The sequence below is a fragment of the Saccopteryx leptura genome, chromosome 2 (genome assembly GCF_036850995.1).
Source record: "Saccopteryx leptura isolate mSacLep1 chromosome 2, mSacLep1_pri_phased_curated, whole genome shotgun sequence".
NCBI classification, from domain to species: domain Eukaryota; kingdom Metazoa; phylum Chordata; class Mammalia; order Chiroptera; family Emballonuridae; genus Saccopteryx; species Saccopteryx leptura.
In genome coordinates, this window is record NC_089504.1 from 140786188 (window position 1) to 140800651 (window position 14464).

A 14464-nucleotide genomic window follows, 5' to 3' on the forward strand; every position below is an offset into this window, starting at 1 on the left:
TAATGATGCATGGAAGACAGAATATCTCTAGGGTGAGAAGAAGCTAGCAGTAGGAATAGCAATAAAACAATCTTGACTGGAATGGAATCAAGTAAATTATAACAAGGTTCCATGAGAGTTGTTACATCATTTAGTTAGAGGAAAAGGCTGAATAGACTGAATGCCTGTCTTACATCACTTGGACTATGGTAGAACTGCTGATTTTCCACCATCACACAGTTCAAGTTGAGCACCTAGAAAGAAACTGCCCCTTCATTCAATCATTCCACTCAAAGGTCAGTGCCATATGCTCAAACATCTCTACCTGAGATGTAGAAATAAGGTTAAGGTTCAGGGCTTAGAGAGGAGAATGTGTTAGAAAAGATAGCCCCATTAGCATTCCCCGTTCCCTCACCTGGGTGGTCTCTCTCACCTGCAACTGTTGCAGCATATAATTTTTGTTATTGTTGGTTCCTTCATTACTTCAAATTTTAACCCCAATTCTCTTTTCCTCAGGTTTATAGCTGTACAACCACTTTATTACAAACTTTTGACCAAACATACTCTCTTCCTCCCTCCATTATCCAGTTTAATATTATTAATTTACCTTCATAAATCACATAAGGCTTAAGCTTTTAAAGTACAAATTGATACTTTATAATTATTATACATCAAATATTCAAGTTTTCCTTAATAAACTGGGGCAAATTGGAATAAAAAATAACTAAGCGGCAATAAAGACAGTTAAATCTGCACTTTATATAGAATTGGAATCTTGGAGCTGAAAGGAACACTAGTGCTCTTGTGGTTTATTTAACCCCTTTAATGCTTGACAACCAGTGTCAACGTTTTTACTGACAACCAAAAAAGAAGCTGTGGCCTGGGTAATTTAATCCACTCAACCGGACTAAAATCAGGTGTCAAGACTCCCAGACCAGTGTGTTAGACCTGGCACTCAAAGTTCAGTCCACAGACGGGGAAGCACCAGCATCAACCAAGAGCTGTTAGGTATACAGACTGTCAGGCTCTGCCTCAGTCCTCCTGAGTCAGAATCATCATTTGATCAAACTCTGCAGGTGATCTGTATGCATACCATGCTCCAGGAGCCCTGTCCTAGAACACCAAACTGCTCTGCTTTTGCTGTTCTTTAGAGATGATACAAAAATAGGAAGCAACTGATCCCTTAAGTACATAAAAAGGACTCAAATATTTTAAGGTGGGAAAATAATTCCACACACTACTTTAACTATGAAGAAATTTCACATTTTTAAGCCCTTAATTTAATTCCAATAATAAACATAATGTCCTAGATATATATAATACTAATCAGGTGAGTTCTAGCATGACTCATAGATATTCAAAATTCTAATTATAGAATACTTTAAATAAGTTATAGAATTATAGACTAGATTTACAGAAACTTTAGAATATGATATAATGTGTATGATATAATTGTAAAATGTAAATTAAGTAATTTCAAGAAATTATCATTTTTAACCTTTCATGTTTAAAGTAAGATATTATTTTACCTAGCTGTTGCATAGTAAACATTCTCAAAGACTTATTTAGAGATGAAATTTCTAAAATGGTGCTTCTAAAACATATAAATATTATTAAAACCAGTTTCTTTTCTTAACCATTTTTGATTATATAATCTGGAGATTTGTTTAAAAAAATCTATGATAAGAAATCCTTCTAAGAGGTAAAATACTACTTGACCCTGGATTAAATAACCATAATGCTAATGAAGAAAATGCAAATGTTTATTATATGGAGAAAGGTGCTTCTAAATTTTGCTCAAAATTCAAACAGAAATAAAAAAAACAGGTATCTTGTTTCGGATGCTCACTTCAAATACATTTAAAAATACTTGTTTCCCTAATTCAACTTTAAAATGCTTTGTAAGTCTTATCTGTACTAAGGCCACAGTTTCCTTTTCTTTGTTGTCATATTAATGTTGCTTTTGAATAAACTTCACGTAAGGAAGAGAGCAGAGAGCTCACCCATGATTTAGCATGGGCTGCAACAAAATGTCCATTCCCATGCAACTAATAATTCCCATTCTGCTCACAAGTTTCTGAAATATACATTCTAAAAGTCAGATGGGGTTTTGGGGTTATTTGCAACCTAAGAAAGGTTAAGTCACCTAAATAATGATGATAGTTAATTTTGAAATCACATAAAATTGCCTGAATTTTAATCCCTACAACGAGTTGAGGTTTTCTACTTAAAAAGTATTTTCAAAACTATATTTGGTATTTTTAATTTTGCAAAACCATCATTACTTTTAGGAGCACCAAGCTAATCTAGTCTGAAACAATCTATAATTCTATAACACATTTCCTTTTCAATGGCAACTAAGTATTTAAATGACATTTTAATAAAAAACCTGGGAAATATTCCAACCTTCTTTCTTCTCGATTGCTTTCCTCAAGTTTCTGTAGCCTTCAAAACCACGAGGCACAGTATTGGAAGGCCAAGCCAATGAAGGACAAACCAGACAGTAAAAAGCGAGAGTGATAAGAAGGTAAAAATGAAACATGAGCTTGAAGACTTTAAAATAAATTTTAAAAGATATCATCAAAGGACAATACACAGTAAAAAGGCAATACATTTTGTATGAATAAAAAGTAAGTAGAAAAACAAGCAGCATCATATCAAAGAAGAATATATAGACTATCAGTTGAAATTATTTAGCAATAAAATGTAAACTCTCAATTTATATATGTTATAAAAGTGTTTAGATGCCATTGATTTTTTTCTTTTTAATCTGAAGTGAATCAATTTTCTCAGTTTCCCACAAAGGCCTACTTTCAATGACATCCTCTGCCTTTTATACCTTTACAGAAGACCTTTTTATGGCATCTTTAAAAGAACTTCAAAAAGTAATGCCTTTATACCATAATATGAAATTACCATTAATACTATATACTAGAATACTACTTTTAAAACTTGTTTTCTATTTTAATATACATGTGAACATCACTACATCCAAAAGAAATTCTATTTCAAAACTATACATAAAATGGAATTATGGTCAAATGAATATGGTTGTTATGATATCAGTAAAAAACTGTAATTTCATTAATTAAAAATTAAAATTTCATATCATTGTACTAATTATTAAAAACTACCTACTAAAAGGACATCTAAGGCAAAGGTGGCAATAAAATGGGAAATGTAGTACTTTCCATTAGTAAGATTATATTTCAATCAGAAAAGTATTCTAAAAAAACTATAAATATGTACCTAAAGGCTTTGAAATAAATTTAAATACTGAACATGCAGAATTGTGCATCTTTACTCAATGGAATGTACTGAATATTAATATTTGTCATGTAGACAAAAAGGTAGATGTGCTAGGCTCTGAAGAAGCATATAGCAATCTTGATACAGCCTACTTCTGCCCAGAACTCCAAAAATATTTTCCAGAATCATCAATATTTTAAAATGAAGAAACTGAGTATTCGATATGAGTTATTTTATCAAGCCAGTTTTCATTTTAATTTTGTCACATATGTGCTCACATGTGATTTTTATTTGTTGGCCTATGATTGTTTTTCTTAGGCACTTATATACTGCTATTACAAGAACAGACTAGCAATCTTTCTGAGAAAAAAAAAAGTCAACAGAGTGATATTCACTAGGGATCAAAGGTCCAGTGTAATGGCTAAAAAAGGAAAGTAAAGCCACTACCTAAATCTGTGTGTTTTTAGAGCTTCAACCTGACACCACTAAATACAAACAGAAGGCAGTCTGGTGAATAAGTGAAGTGTTTTACAGTGCAAGTCATTTAAAGCTAGATATCCAAAAGTATGGGGATAAATGCGTGATCACAGATTTTCTTTCTCCATATACACCAAAAATGCAAAAATACTTTATTTTAAATCTAGGTTTATACTGATGATAATGTGTTACAATGGCTCAAAGGTATGGTTTATTGGCAAATATACCAAAGTTTCTCTTTTCAATACAAAGAATATTTGTTTGCCTTACACAAGAGAGTTATGTTAAAATCTATGGATGATATGAGTTAAGAAGTAGGTAAATTTTAGATGCTTTCCCAATTGCCTTTTATAAAAAGCTTTGCTCTCGCAATCAATAGTTCAAAAAGACAGTAGAGGGTCAGAGAAATAAACTAATAATCTGACACTTCTCCATATTTAAAGGAGTTCAGTTTTTATTCCATTTAGTTCCACTACAATACTTCTACATGGGGGAAGGGCAGGCAGAAAAGCAGGTGTAAATCTTGCTAACCATTCTAAAACATTTACGTAACTCAAAAACAGGCAATATCATCTATTCAATCATTCACCCTTATTTCTTATACACCCTATTTTCTTACTTTCTACACCTATTTTACATATCAACAGAAAGGTAGAACAGCAAACCTTAAAACGCCACATATCAGCTATTGGTTGTAGCTTTGATAAAGACTTTGATGCTGAAGAGGGTGAAACTTGGTATACAACAGGACTTATGACATTCACCTTGAACACAAATGCCACTCACAAAAAAATGACCCAGCTGTGCTCCTCCGATCAACCCTACTGTGTCAGAGGCCCCATAGCCACTAAAACCAAAAACTAACACCACAAAACAAAGTAAATTAAAAGGCATGGAGCTTCTAAAGAATTTGGGGGTTTGGTGGGGAGGAAAAAAAGCAGCCGTAAGAACCAGAACAGCTGAGGAAGCTGACCCCAAAGGTCAAGACCCAGACATTTTGGGAAACTCTCAGCCAAAAGACGGTAACAAATAATTCTTCCCTACATGACTTGAGGGAACTGCTACCCCAATTTCAGTATTTGTATTGATGCTTCCTCTTTCAAAATTACACACATCCCTAAAAAAAGAAGGTTACTGGGTATAAGTCATTTCCACTGGCGTGAATTAATTTTGTCAAATGGCTTTGGCTCCCAAATTTGAGTCTAAAGAGATAAAAGAAAAATCGATGATTTTGAAATTGGGAGTACTTTGGAGCAGGATAGATTTACATGAGAACTGGCTGAATAAAGGACAAGTGGATCGAGGTAGCACGGGACACAGAAAGTCAGTAGATGAGAATAAGAAAGAAGGATAAGGCAGAAATTCACTATTTTGTTTTTACCAAAGGTTGGCTATGCTCATCAAAATGCAACTTTCTTCCCCCTTTTCTTACTTTCTACTTTCTTCTGAATTGCTTTTATACCACTATTAAAATAGGTAAAAATCATTTTGTGGGAGTGAATTGGGAAACCTGGACACTATGTATTCATATAATAATACTTGCAAAGAAAAATTAGTCCAAGTTCCAAACAATTTTTATTTGAAATTACTGTACATGTAAGGTTGAGACAGAACCCAAATTTTGTAATGTCTCTCTGATAAATAAAATAGATGTGAGGCATGTAACCCAATTTGACCAAAATCAATACATCCAAAGAGGATATAGCCTCTGAAGAATTCCTGTGGAAGACTAATCACTAACTTCAGTGAACCTGATATCATTCTCAACACTTCTAAAAATCATTGTTTATTATTTGTTTCAACCTGTACTACACCCATTGCCTAATATAGAGCTTACCTACATTTTTTTTTTGTATTTTTCTGAACTTAGAAGCTGGGAAGCAGTCAGACAGACTCCCACATGAGCCCAACTGGGATCCACCTGGTATGCCCACCAGGAGGCGGTGCTCTGCCCATCTGGGGTGTTGCTCTGTTGAGGCTGGAGCCATTCTAGCACCTGCGGCAAAGGCCATGGAGCCATCCTCAACTCCTTGGCCAATTGTGCTCCAATGGAGCCTTGGCTGCAGGATGGGGAGAGAGAGATAAGAGAGGAAAGAGAGGGGAAAGGGTGGAGAAGCAAATGGGTGCTTCTCCTGTGTGCCCTGACTGGGAATCAAACCCAGGTCTTCCACAGGCCGGGCTGATGCTCTACCACTGAACCAACCAGCGAGGGCCAGAGTTTACCTACATTTTTAAAATAGGAATATTACATACAGCTAACGAAAAGTTATTGATGATGAACAAAATCTTTATCAAGCTTAGCCAAATAGCACTATTTTCATTTTTTAAATCCACAACAAAGTTTGAATAACGTGGTAAAGAAAATTCTATTAAATTTTACAAATTAATATTTGTGGTAAAGTAAATTCATGAACTGGTTCTAAAGGCTTTTACAGTTATACAGTCTATGGTACACACAAAAATTTTCTAGATTCACACTATAGTATATAACAGGGGTCGGGAACCATTTTGGCTGAGAGAGCCATGAACGCCACATATTTTAAAATGTAATTCTGTGAGAGCCACACAACGACTCATGTATGTTACGCATTATCCAGTAAAAATTTGGTGTTGTCCTGGAGGACAGCTGTGATTGGCTCCAGCCACCCGCAACCATGAACATGAGAGGTAGGAAATGAATGAATTATAATACATGAGAATGTTGTTTTTCTTAACGTTATTATTTTTTTTATTAAAGATTTGTCTGCGAGCCAGATGCAGCCATCAAAAGAGCCACATCTGGCTCCTAAGCCATAGGTTCCCGACCCCTGGTATATAAGTTTCAGTTTTACAAAAACAAACTATAGCATGTGTGTAAAAATGCTTTATAAAGCATTTTTTAAAAACAATGCATAGCAGTTACTTATTTTTAGTAAATTTGTTTTTCTCATTCTAACCTATCTTCCACATTTTCCACAGAAGATTAAAATAACATCTCTCAATTTGCCTTATCTGGCTTGGTTTGCTCCTCAAAGAGTTTTTGAATCTCATAACACTTTTTGTAGAGAAATAAAATTTTTTCACTTGGATTGTTATGTTTAAATCCAGTTGTTTGGTGAGTTCTTCTTAGTATTAAATCAGCTATTATTTTTAACTTAATAATTATTACATCTAAAAGAATCACTAAACTAGTCATATTTTGTCACTCTGAAATAACTGTTTTATTTAATATTTTTTATCTTGAAATGGTTATAATTTCCATAATAAAGCAACAGAGAAAAATCTTAATAAAATAGTTTTCCTCTAATACTATTTATCAGTCAAAATGCTTATAAAATTTGTCATAAAATTTTCATTGTCACAAAAATGACCTGCATCGGATGTTTTAATTTGGGGTACTTGTGATTACTGAAGGAATGTCAACAACAGCCTATGTTAGTTACTATTGGGATCTCTATCTTTTTTCATTATTCATATTCAATGGGTGATTAAGGTAACATATCTAACTTTATTTAACTCAAAAGGAAAGAGCAGAACCAGCTCATAACCTTGAAAAATGTACCCTTGACTATGCCTAATATTCATAAACACAAACCACCTAAACCTTTAAAACAAATCATAACCTTTGACATACTGACCAACTACAGAACTGGATTTTAGAAGTAAATGGTAAGTCATGTGCATAAGTCACACTTTCATTCCATCAGTATGTTTGGTCACCATGGTTTTGATAATTCTATGATCATTATTTCAGTTTTAATTACCCTGCATAAGAGGAAATAATTATATATTTCTTACTGCTGCCACAATCAGCCATCCATGAAAAACACCTGCTAAAACACTAGCATCTTAAGAATTCAATTGCAATTGCAATGCCTTATAACCATAGATGTGTGGCCTCTTGTTTTAATTATTTCAATCATTCCTTTTAACTCAAGGACACAGAGTATATTTAATATGAAGAATTTTACCTCCAATAACTTTGACCAACTGTTTTCCCCCCCAAGGAAGAAATGTCTGGTTGCCTAAATAAATTTCTAAATAAACTGAGCAAAGCAGTAGGTAGACTAAATATCTATAACAATTTTACAAAGTGTACCCCTGTAACAAACCACTTGACAAATAAGATAGCTTTGACTACTTTTGAATATCTAGCCAAAAATGCTTAAAATTAATTTGGCATGTTCAGAATAAATTTGACTGCACCATAGACTCAATATGTAAACATGTAAAGAGTTTATGAGCATTTAACCACTCATACACTACAAGCGGTAAAATTTTATTTTTCACCTCTTCTTTGTAACCTGGTGATTTCAGAAGGAGATATTATCAAGATGCAAGGAAAAGAAAGCCTAGAACAGTGGCATAAAGCTGAGTAACTCCTTGTTGGAAGGTTCAGATAATAAATAACTTTCACATAATCATATTAGAAAAGCCCTGCAGAAAATACTTGAGACAGAATGATATTAAATGACAGTCTGATGAATTAGTTTAGCCTTTAGTTAAACTAATCTAGACAGGAATTAGAATATATTTATATATCCATGTGACTATTTAATCGCATTAGAAAATGGGGGGAAAATGACAACATTAAGTTGTAATGGTACAGCAAGCTTTGCAGAAAAGAAAGATGAATGAAATGCAAAAGCAGCTATTTAAAGAAATAATAAAATAGCCTCTAATAGTTATTTTACCTCATCATAGTCTAAATAAAATTTATTACCATACTATTATAATTATTTTTATATTCAAATAGAGATAAACTATTAAAAGCATAATTATAATTGTCAGCTAATTTAAATGACATTTCATTTATTAATATACTTAAGACTATGTATATTCATTGTAATCACAAATTAAAATATCCAGAAAATTTAAAAAAAAAAAAGGGAATTCATAGACCAGTGATTTTAAAACACTACCTTTTCTTCTTCCTCTTTTCTTTCCTTTTCAGCTTCTCTAAATCTTTCTTAGCTAGATCTATAATTTCAATGGTTTCCTTGTCTGAGGACAGTATGGCAGGAGAGAAGGGTGATGATCCACTGAAATACGGTGATCTTGCTGTGGCTCTTGTCAAGTTTTTTCGAAGGTTCTCATTCACTGCTTCACTTTCTAATAACTTCGCCCTAGTGAATAAAAATATATTTAAATGGGAAATATTTTATTGTGGCAGGAAATACCTAACATAAAATTTCCCACCCTGATCATTAGTAAGCGTCCAGTTCTACAGCACCAAGTACACTGACACTGTTGTTGCAAGCACTGTCATCATCCATCTCCAGAACTTCTCCTACTGAAACTGTGTACCTCTGAAACATTAACTCCTCCCCTTCCCCCGGCCCCTCAGCCCCGGGCAGCCACCATTCGATTTTCTGCTTCTACAAAGTTGACTACACAGGAATAAAAAGGCACTTTAAGTGAGTTGTTTTGCATGCTAAAAAGATTTCCAAAATGTCTTTCAACATTGCTACAATGTAGGCTTTTAAAAATATAATAAATGTGTTCACAAACATTAATGTTTAGGATATTTTTTAATTCCCTCATTAAATTAAAAATTTGAAATCATATTCTTTGTGCTCAAAAGTACCAATAGTAATTGGATTACTTGCATTCTGGCTACTAGGCACTATTTATCCTTTCTTTATAAAGCCATCATTTAAACTTAAAATACACAAGCAGCATGGTTCCCAACCTTTCAGTTCCTCATTCATCATGCTATAATAGCATTCCCAAATCTTTGCAAAGAATAGTTAGTCAAACTTGTCCCTAACTGGCTGAGAGACATCTGGCTCCTGAATATGTCATGGGAAAAGATGAAATCTCCAAGGAAACCTGAGTTTGATCATTGAAAACATTCTTTTGTTTACTCAAGTTGTCCTACTAATGACAGGAGAATAATGTACGTACTGTCAGTAATATACAAAACCACAGAATGATAAGATCCTAAAAGACCCTGGACATGAGACTAAAAGGGATTCAAAAAGTCCTCTAGGCCAGTCCCTTTACTTCAATTTGATTTAAACCAGTGGCCCCCAACCCCCACCAGTCCACAGAGAAAGAATAAATAACTTACATTATTTCCGTTTTATTTATATTTAAGTCTGAACGACGTTTTATTTTTAAAAAATGACCAGATTCCCTCTGTTACATACGTCTAAGGCTCACTCTTGACGCTTGTCTCGGTCACGTGATACATTTATCCGTCCCACCGTAAAGGTCAGTCCATGAAAATATTTTCTGACATTAAACCGGTCCGTGGTCCAAAAAAGGTCGGGGTCCACTGATTTAAACCATCAAGAATACAATTATCTACCTTAATACAATATATTCCCAAGGTCGATGGCAAAGGTGACTGAGATGGGGCTCTAAAGACAAATGCTACCTGCTACCTCTGCCTTAAAACTATATTACTAAGATCTTTTGCCATATGTACAAATATATAAGAGGAAGATGCTACATTATTTGCAACTATTAAGCTCTCAAATACATAGTCAGATCTGTGTTTTTTCATTATCTACCAAAATTATTCATGACAGTGTTGAAACCAGCTCGAGACAGGGTGTATATAAATCAGTGAATATCTGTTTCAGGTTACTGTCCTACTAATTCTTTGATAAAATTGTTTTATTATATATCTGGTGTCAATTAAATTTTTTTCTTCTTTAGAGAGGTAAGGAGAGAGAGAGAGAGACATTGATTCATTGTTCCACTTATTTATGCATCCATTGTTTGATTTTTGTATGTGCCCTGCCCAGATGCGTAAGTAGCTGTGTACAAACTTCTAGGTTAAGTGACTTCAAAATTATTTGGAAGAACATTATAAATATAATGTGTCATTTTTTAAAACAAGTGGGCAAGCTAAGTATAAAAACTCAGCTTAACTATAAAAACTCAGAGTCAAAATTTATACTTTCTGTATTTTCAATATCACAAAACCTGGGTGCAAAATAACAAATATTAGTAATAAATAAAAATATATAAATTAACTGTCCATAATGACTCATCTTTTAATTGGCTGATTTCTGACCTGTGGTGGTGCAGTGGATAAAGTGTCGACTTGGAATGCTGAAGTCGCCGGTTCAAAACCCTGGGCTTGCCTGGTCAAGGCACATATGGGAGTTGATGCTTCCTGCTCCTCCCTCCCCCTTCTCTCTCACTCTCCCTCCTCTCTAAAAATTAATTTAAAAAAAAGTAAAAAAAAAAAAAAAAGGGCTTAATTGGCTGATTTATATAATAATCAGACAACTTGTTGTATTTTATTACCAGACTTTAAAAGTTTGTATTTGATATGTTCAATGTTTCTTCAATCCTGGTGCTGATAAAAACTAAAACCTTTAGGACTAACTTCTGAAAATGCCATGCTAATTTAGCAGAACCTGCTTCTTATACGGGCTATAGAGACAGCACCTCTCTGTTAGCCTCGCTTTTTCTTCCCGTTTACCCACCCACCCACTGCCTGTGTTTTACTCAACAGGAGCCTAAGCAGTGAGACATTACAGGAAGTATACAGATTTCCTTGGGCTCAATGATTCAATGAATTTAAAACTCACCTGACCAATAATATATTTAACAAATAATAACTATTCTTAACAAAAATTTGCTAACAATATCATCTCACATAGAGGATTAGTTACATCAGTTGAAAACAGAGGATGTGGTGGGAGGTGGAGGAGGGTACAGGGTGGAAAATGGAGATGGACAATGACTTGACTGGACAGGTGAGCACACAATATGGTGTACAGATGTGTTGCAGAATTGGGCACCTGAAACCTGTATAATTATGTTTATCCATGCCACCGCAATAAATTCAATAATAAATAAATAAAAACAGTACTATATAAAAATAGTACCATATGGAATTATGCAAAAATCATGTTAGAAAAATAGTTAACATTTTTAAAGGCTCATAATATCTTGTCAAATTTTAAAGGATAGCAAAGCAATATATACACCATGGTATCAGTTTTGCTAAAGTTTGTATTGAAAAATATTAAAGAGATAAACCACTATGTTAGCACTGATTTTAAGAATGGTGGAAATATGAATGATTTTAATTTTGTTTATACTGCTTTATATTTTAAAAAATATCTACAAAAAATTTAAATCCCCCCAGAAAAGAATTAGTGACTATTATTATTTCAAAAAAAATAATATGACATGTAAGTTATTAAAAGGTAACTAGTATTATTTTACAATTAGAATGATAACACTTAAAGTACAAATATTTCCAAGTAACAATCTATAAATCTGTGTTAAGTTTAAGAAGCTGTGAATAATGTCTTCCTAAGGCCAAGTTTTGATAGAATTGGAGCAGGATTTAGTAAATAAAAATGGAAGATGAGAATTTGAACATAAATAATAGTAACGAGTTAGACCTTTACAGTACTTATGAATTTAAGAATTTTTATATCCTGTGCTTTTATGTGAGCCCGATATAAACTCTTTGAGACTTGCAAGTAGTATCTCATTCTTACAGATGAAGTACTTAAAGCTCAAGGATGTTGGGTAACTTTCCCAAGGTCACATACTTATTAATAAACAGAAACTTAAATTTCAAACCAAGTAATCCCATTTAAATTCAAAGCTCATTTATGCTTATCCTACATGTAAGTTATTTTTATATTGTAAATTACAGTGTTGAGATTCTAGAAGACTACTTCTCAGGAGTGGGACACACCTAAAGAACCATCAAAGAAACATTGAGAAAGTGAAACAAGCTATTAACCTATACCAAGAAAGATTTGGTCACTGATTGAACTCGGGGCTTGAGTCATCTCAGTTGTCTAAATGGCTTAAAGAATGATCTTAACTCATGATCTAGAAGAAGAAAGATGATAAACACTGCTTTCAGTGTCAGTAGGAGGAGTGGAAATGATTCAGTCAGTTGTCTGGGAAATAATAACACCAGTGAGGCCATTTGTCCAATGGTGAGATCAAGCTTAGATAAGGCCTTAGAATAACAGGGTGAGAGACAGAAACAGAGCAGAACTACAGCATGGAATCAGCCTTCCCAGCCGACCAGGGCCACGGAAATAAAAGAGAAGCAGGCCAGGAGGAGGAAGAGAATCTTCAGGAACTAAAAGGCAGTTAGTTCTTCAGTTGTGTCTGCAGGAATGGGAAAGATGGGTTCTACAGAGTGAGGAAGACAAGTTTTGGGCAGGAGGTGGGAAAAGGCACTGCCAACACAGGAGAGAAATGCAAGTCCAGGTCGGCTACTGTCCAGACCAGTACCAAACATCTCCACCAAAAAGGCAAAGCTTGGAGATATGTATGCGGGGGGAAAAAAAGTAACAGTCAATAGAGTAACTCTATCTGTGGCCACATCAGATGTCTCCCCACTTGTTTCTGCCTTCTGAAACACGTAGGAACCCGGTGAGCCTCGCAGAGACAGAAACAGCGGAAACATGACTCGTTCCGGTTCAGACGCAGACAGCCGTGTGGGGACTGCCGGGTGGGGCAGGCAGGGAGGCGGACAGGGCATGGGGCATAGAGGGTGATGGATGAAGACTTCATCATATTGGGGGCGGGGGTGGGCACACAATACGGTGTACAGAGATGTGTGGTAGAATTGGGCAACTGAAACCTGTATAATTACGTTAAGCAGTGTCACCCCAATAGAAACAATTTAAAAAGAGGAGAGAATATCAAGCAGAAATAAAAATTTTACAAAGACTATTAAAAAAGAAAAAGAATCTGTAGAGTAGTGAGAGGGAGAGAAAGGGAGAGAGAACACAAACACCAGACGAGGAAGTGCCACGGTGGCTGTGCAACACGACCTCCGCTCGGCTGTTCTCTGCTCACGGGCACAGCGAGATGGGAGCTACTGAGAAGCTCCCCGTGGAGCTGACTGTGGTGTTCCTTCAAGAGAAAGTAGCTGAGCCATCAGGGAAACCATGGAACCTGAACAGATTATAGAAATGCTGTGTTCCTGACTCTTTTTCCGACCCCTCTTCCCCCAGTCTGGGCTCCATGGTCCCCGCTACATTCCCACACCAGGCGATGGCATTCCTCTTACTAATGTCTATCGTGAATTACGGGTGATTATTTATGCAAGTGGCCCCAGCTAGACTGTGAACTCCTTGTTTACGGAACACTTGCTCAGGCCTGGTGCTGGGCATGTAGTGAACACCTGTCGTGTGTGTGTGAAATGTGAATGGTGAATGAGTCTCTGTGCCAGAGCGGCAGGCAGACCGGTAGGGATGCAATGATTCCCACGCGAGGAGCAGCTGGAGAAGCAGGAGCAAACAGGAGTAACGGGAGATTTAAAAAATTAGAGCTGACTTATATAGATGTTGACCATTTCCAAACAGTGAGGGGATGTTGACCATTTCCAAACAGTGAGGGAAGGCCCCATGGGTCACTTCATCCACATCAATGATGCGTGTACTATGGGTCAGGTTAGGTAATCACCCACAAGGGATATGACAACCAGAGTAGGAAGATAACGTGGGAACATAATATGGAAAGATGGAAGGAAAGCTGTTTGGAATGTGACATTATTGAAAGGCATGTGCTTATTCCCCTGACGTTATCCTGACCATAGTGCTGGTTTATCACTGTGAAGAGTTATGAAACGAGAAACTCAAAAAATAGTGGTATAACTACACTGCAAAACTCAAGATGCATATTTTATATCACAGAACATGAAATGTACCTGAGGTCTTCAATTTCTTTGATATAACTGTGAATCATATTACTGATCTCCTCGTTCCCTTCCCCTGCAAGATAAAATGTGAAATTAAGAATTTCCTTTAAATTAAAACTTCAACAAAACAGAGTT

General features: G+C 35.2%; 1 protein-coding gene across 16 annotated transcripts in view; it reads right to left on the bottom strand.

The window, feature by feature from the left end:
- Nucleotides 1-14464, bottom strand: part of KIF21A (kinesin family member 21A) — a 155759-nt gene that overhangs the window by 46641 nt on the left and 94654 nt on the right. For 9 of the 16 annotated variants that reach the window (XM_066368949.1, XM_066368948.1, XM_066368959.1 and 6 more), the window contains exons 10-12: nt 14339-14402; nt 8607-8810; nt 2386-2424 (exon numbers count right to left, since the gene is read on the bottom strand). In XM_066368949.1, the coding sequence (XP_066225046.1) occupies nt 2386-2424; nt 8607-8810; nt 14339-14402 (307 nt within the window). The remainder of the gene's footprint in view (nt 1-2385; nt 2425-8606; nt 8811-14338; nt 14403-14464) is intronic. The other 7 variants (XM_066368951.1, XM_066368950.1, XM_066368956.1 and 4 more) reach the window with 1 other exon arrangement.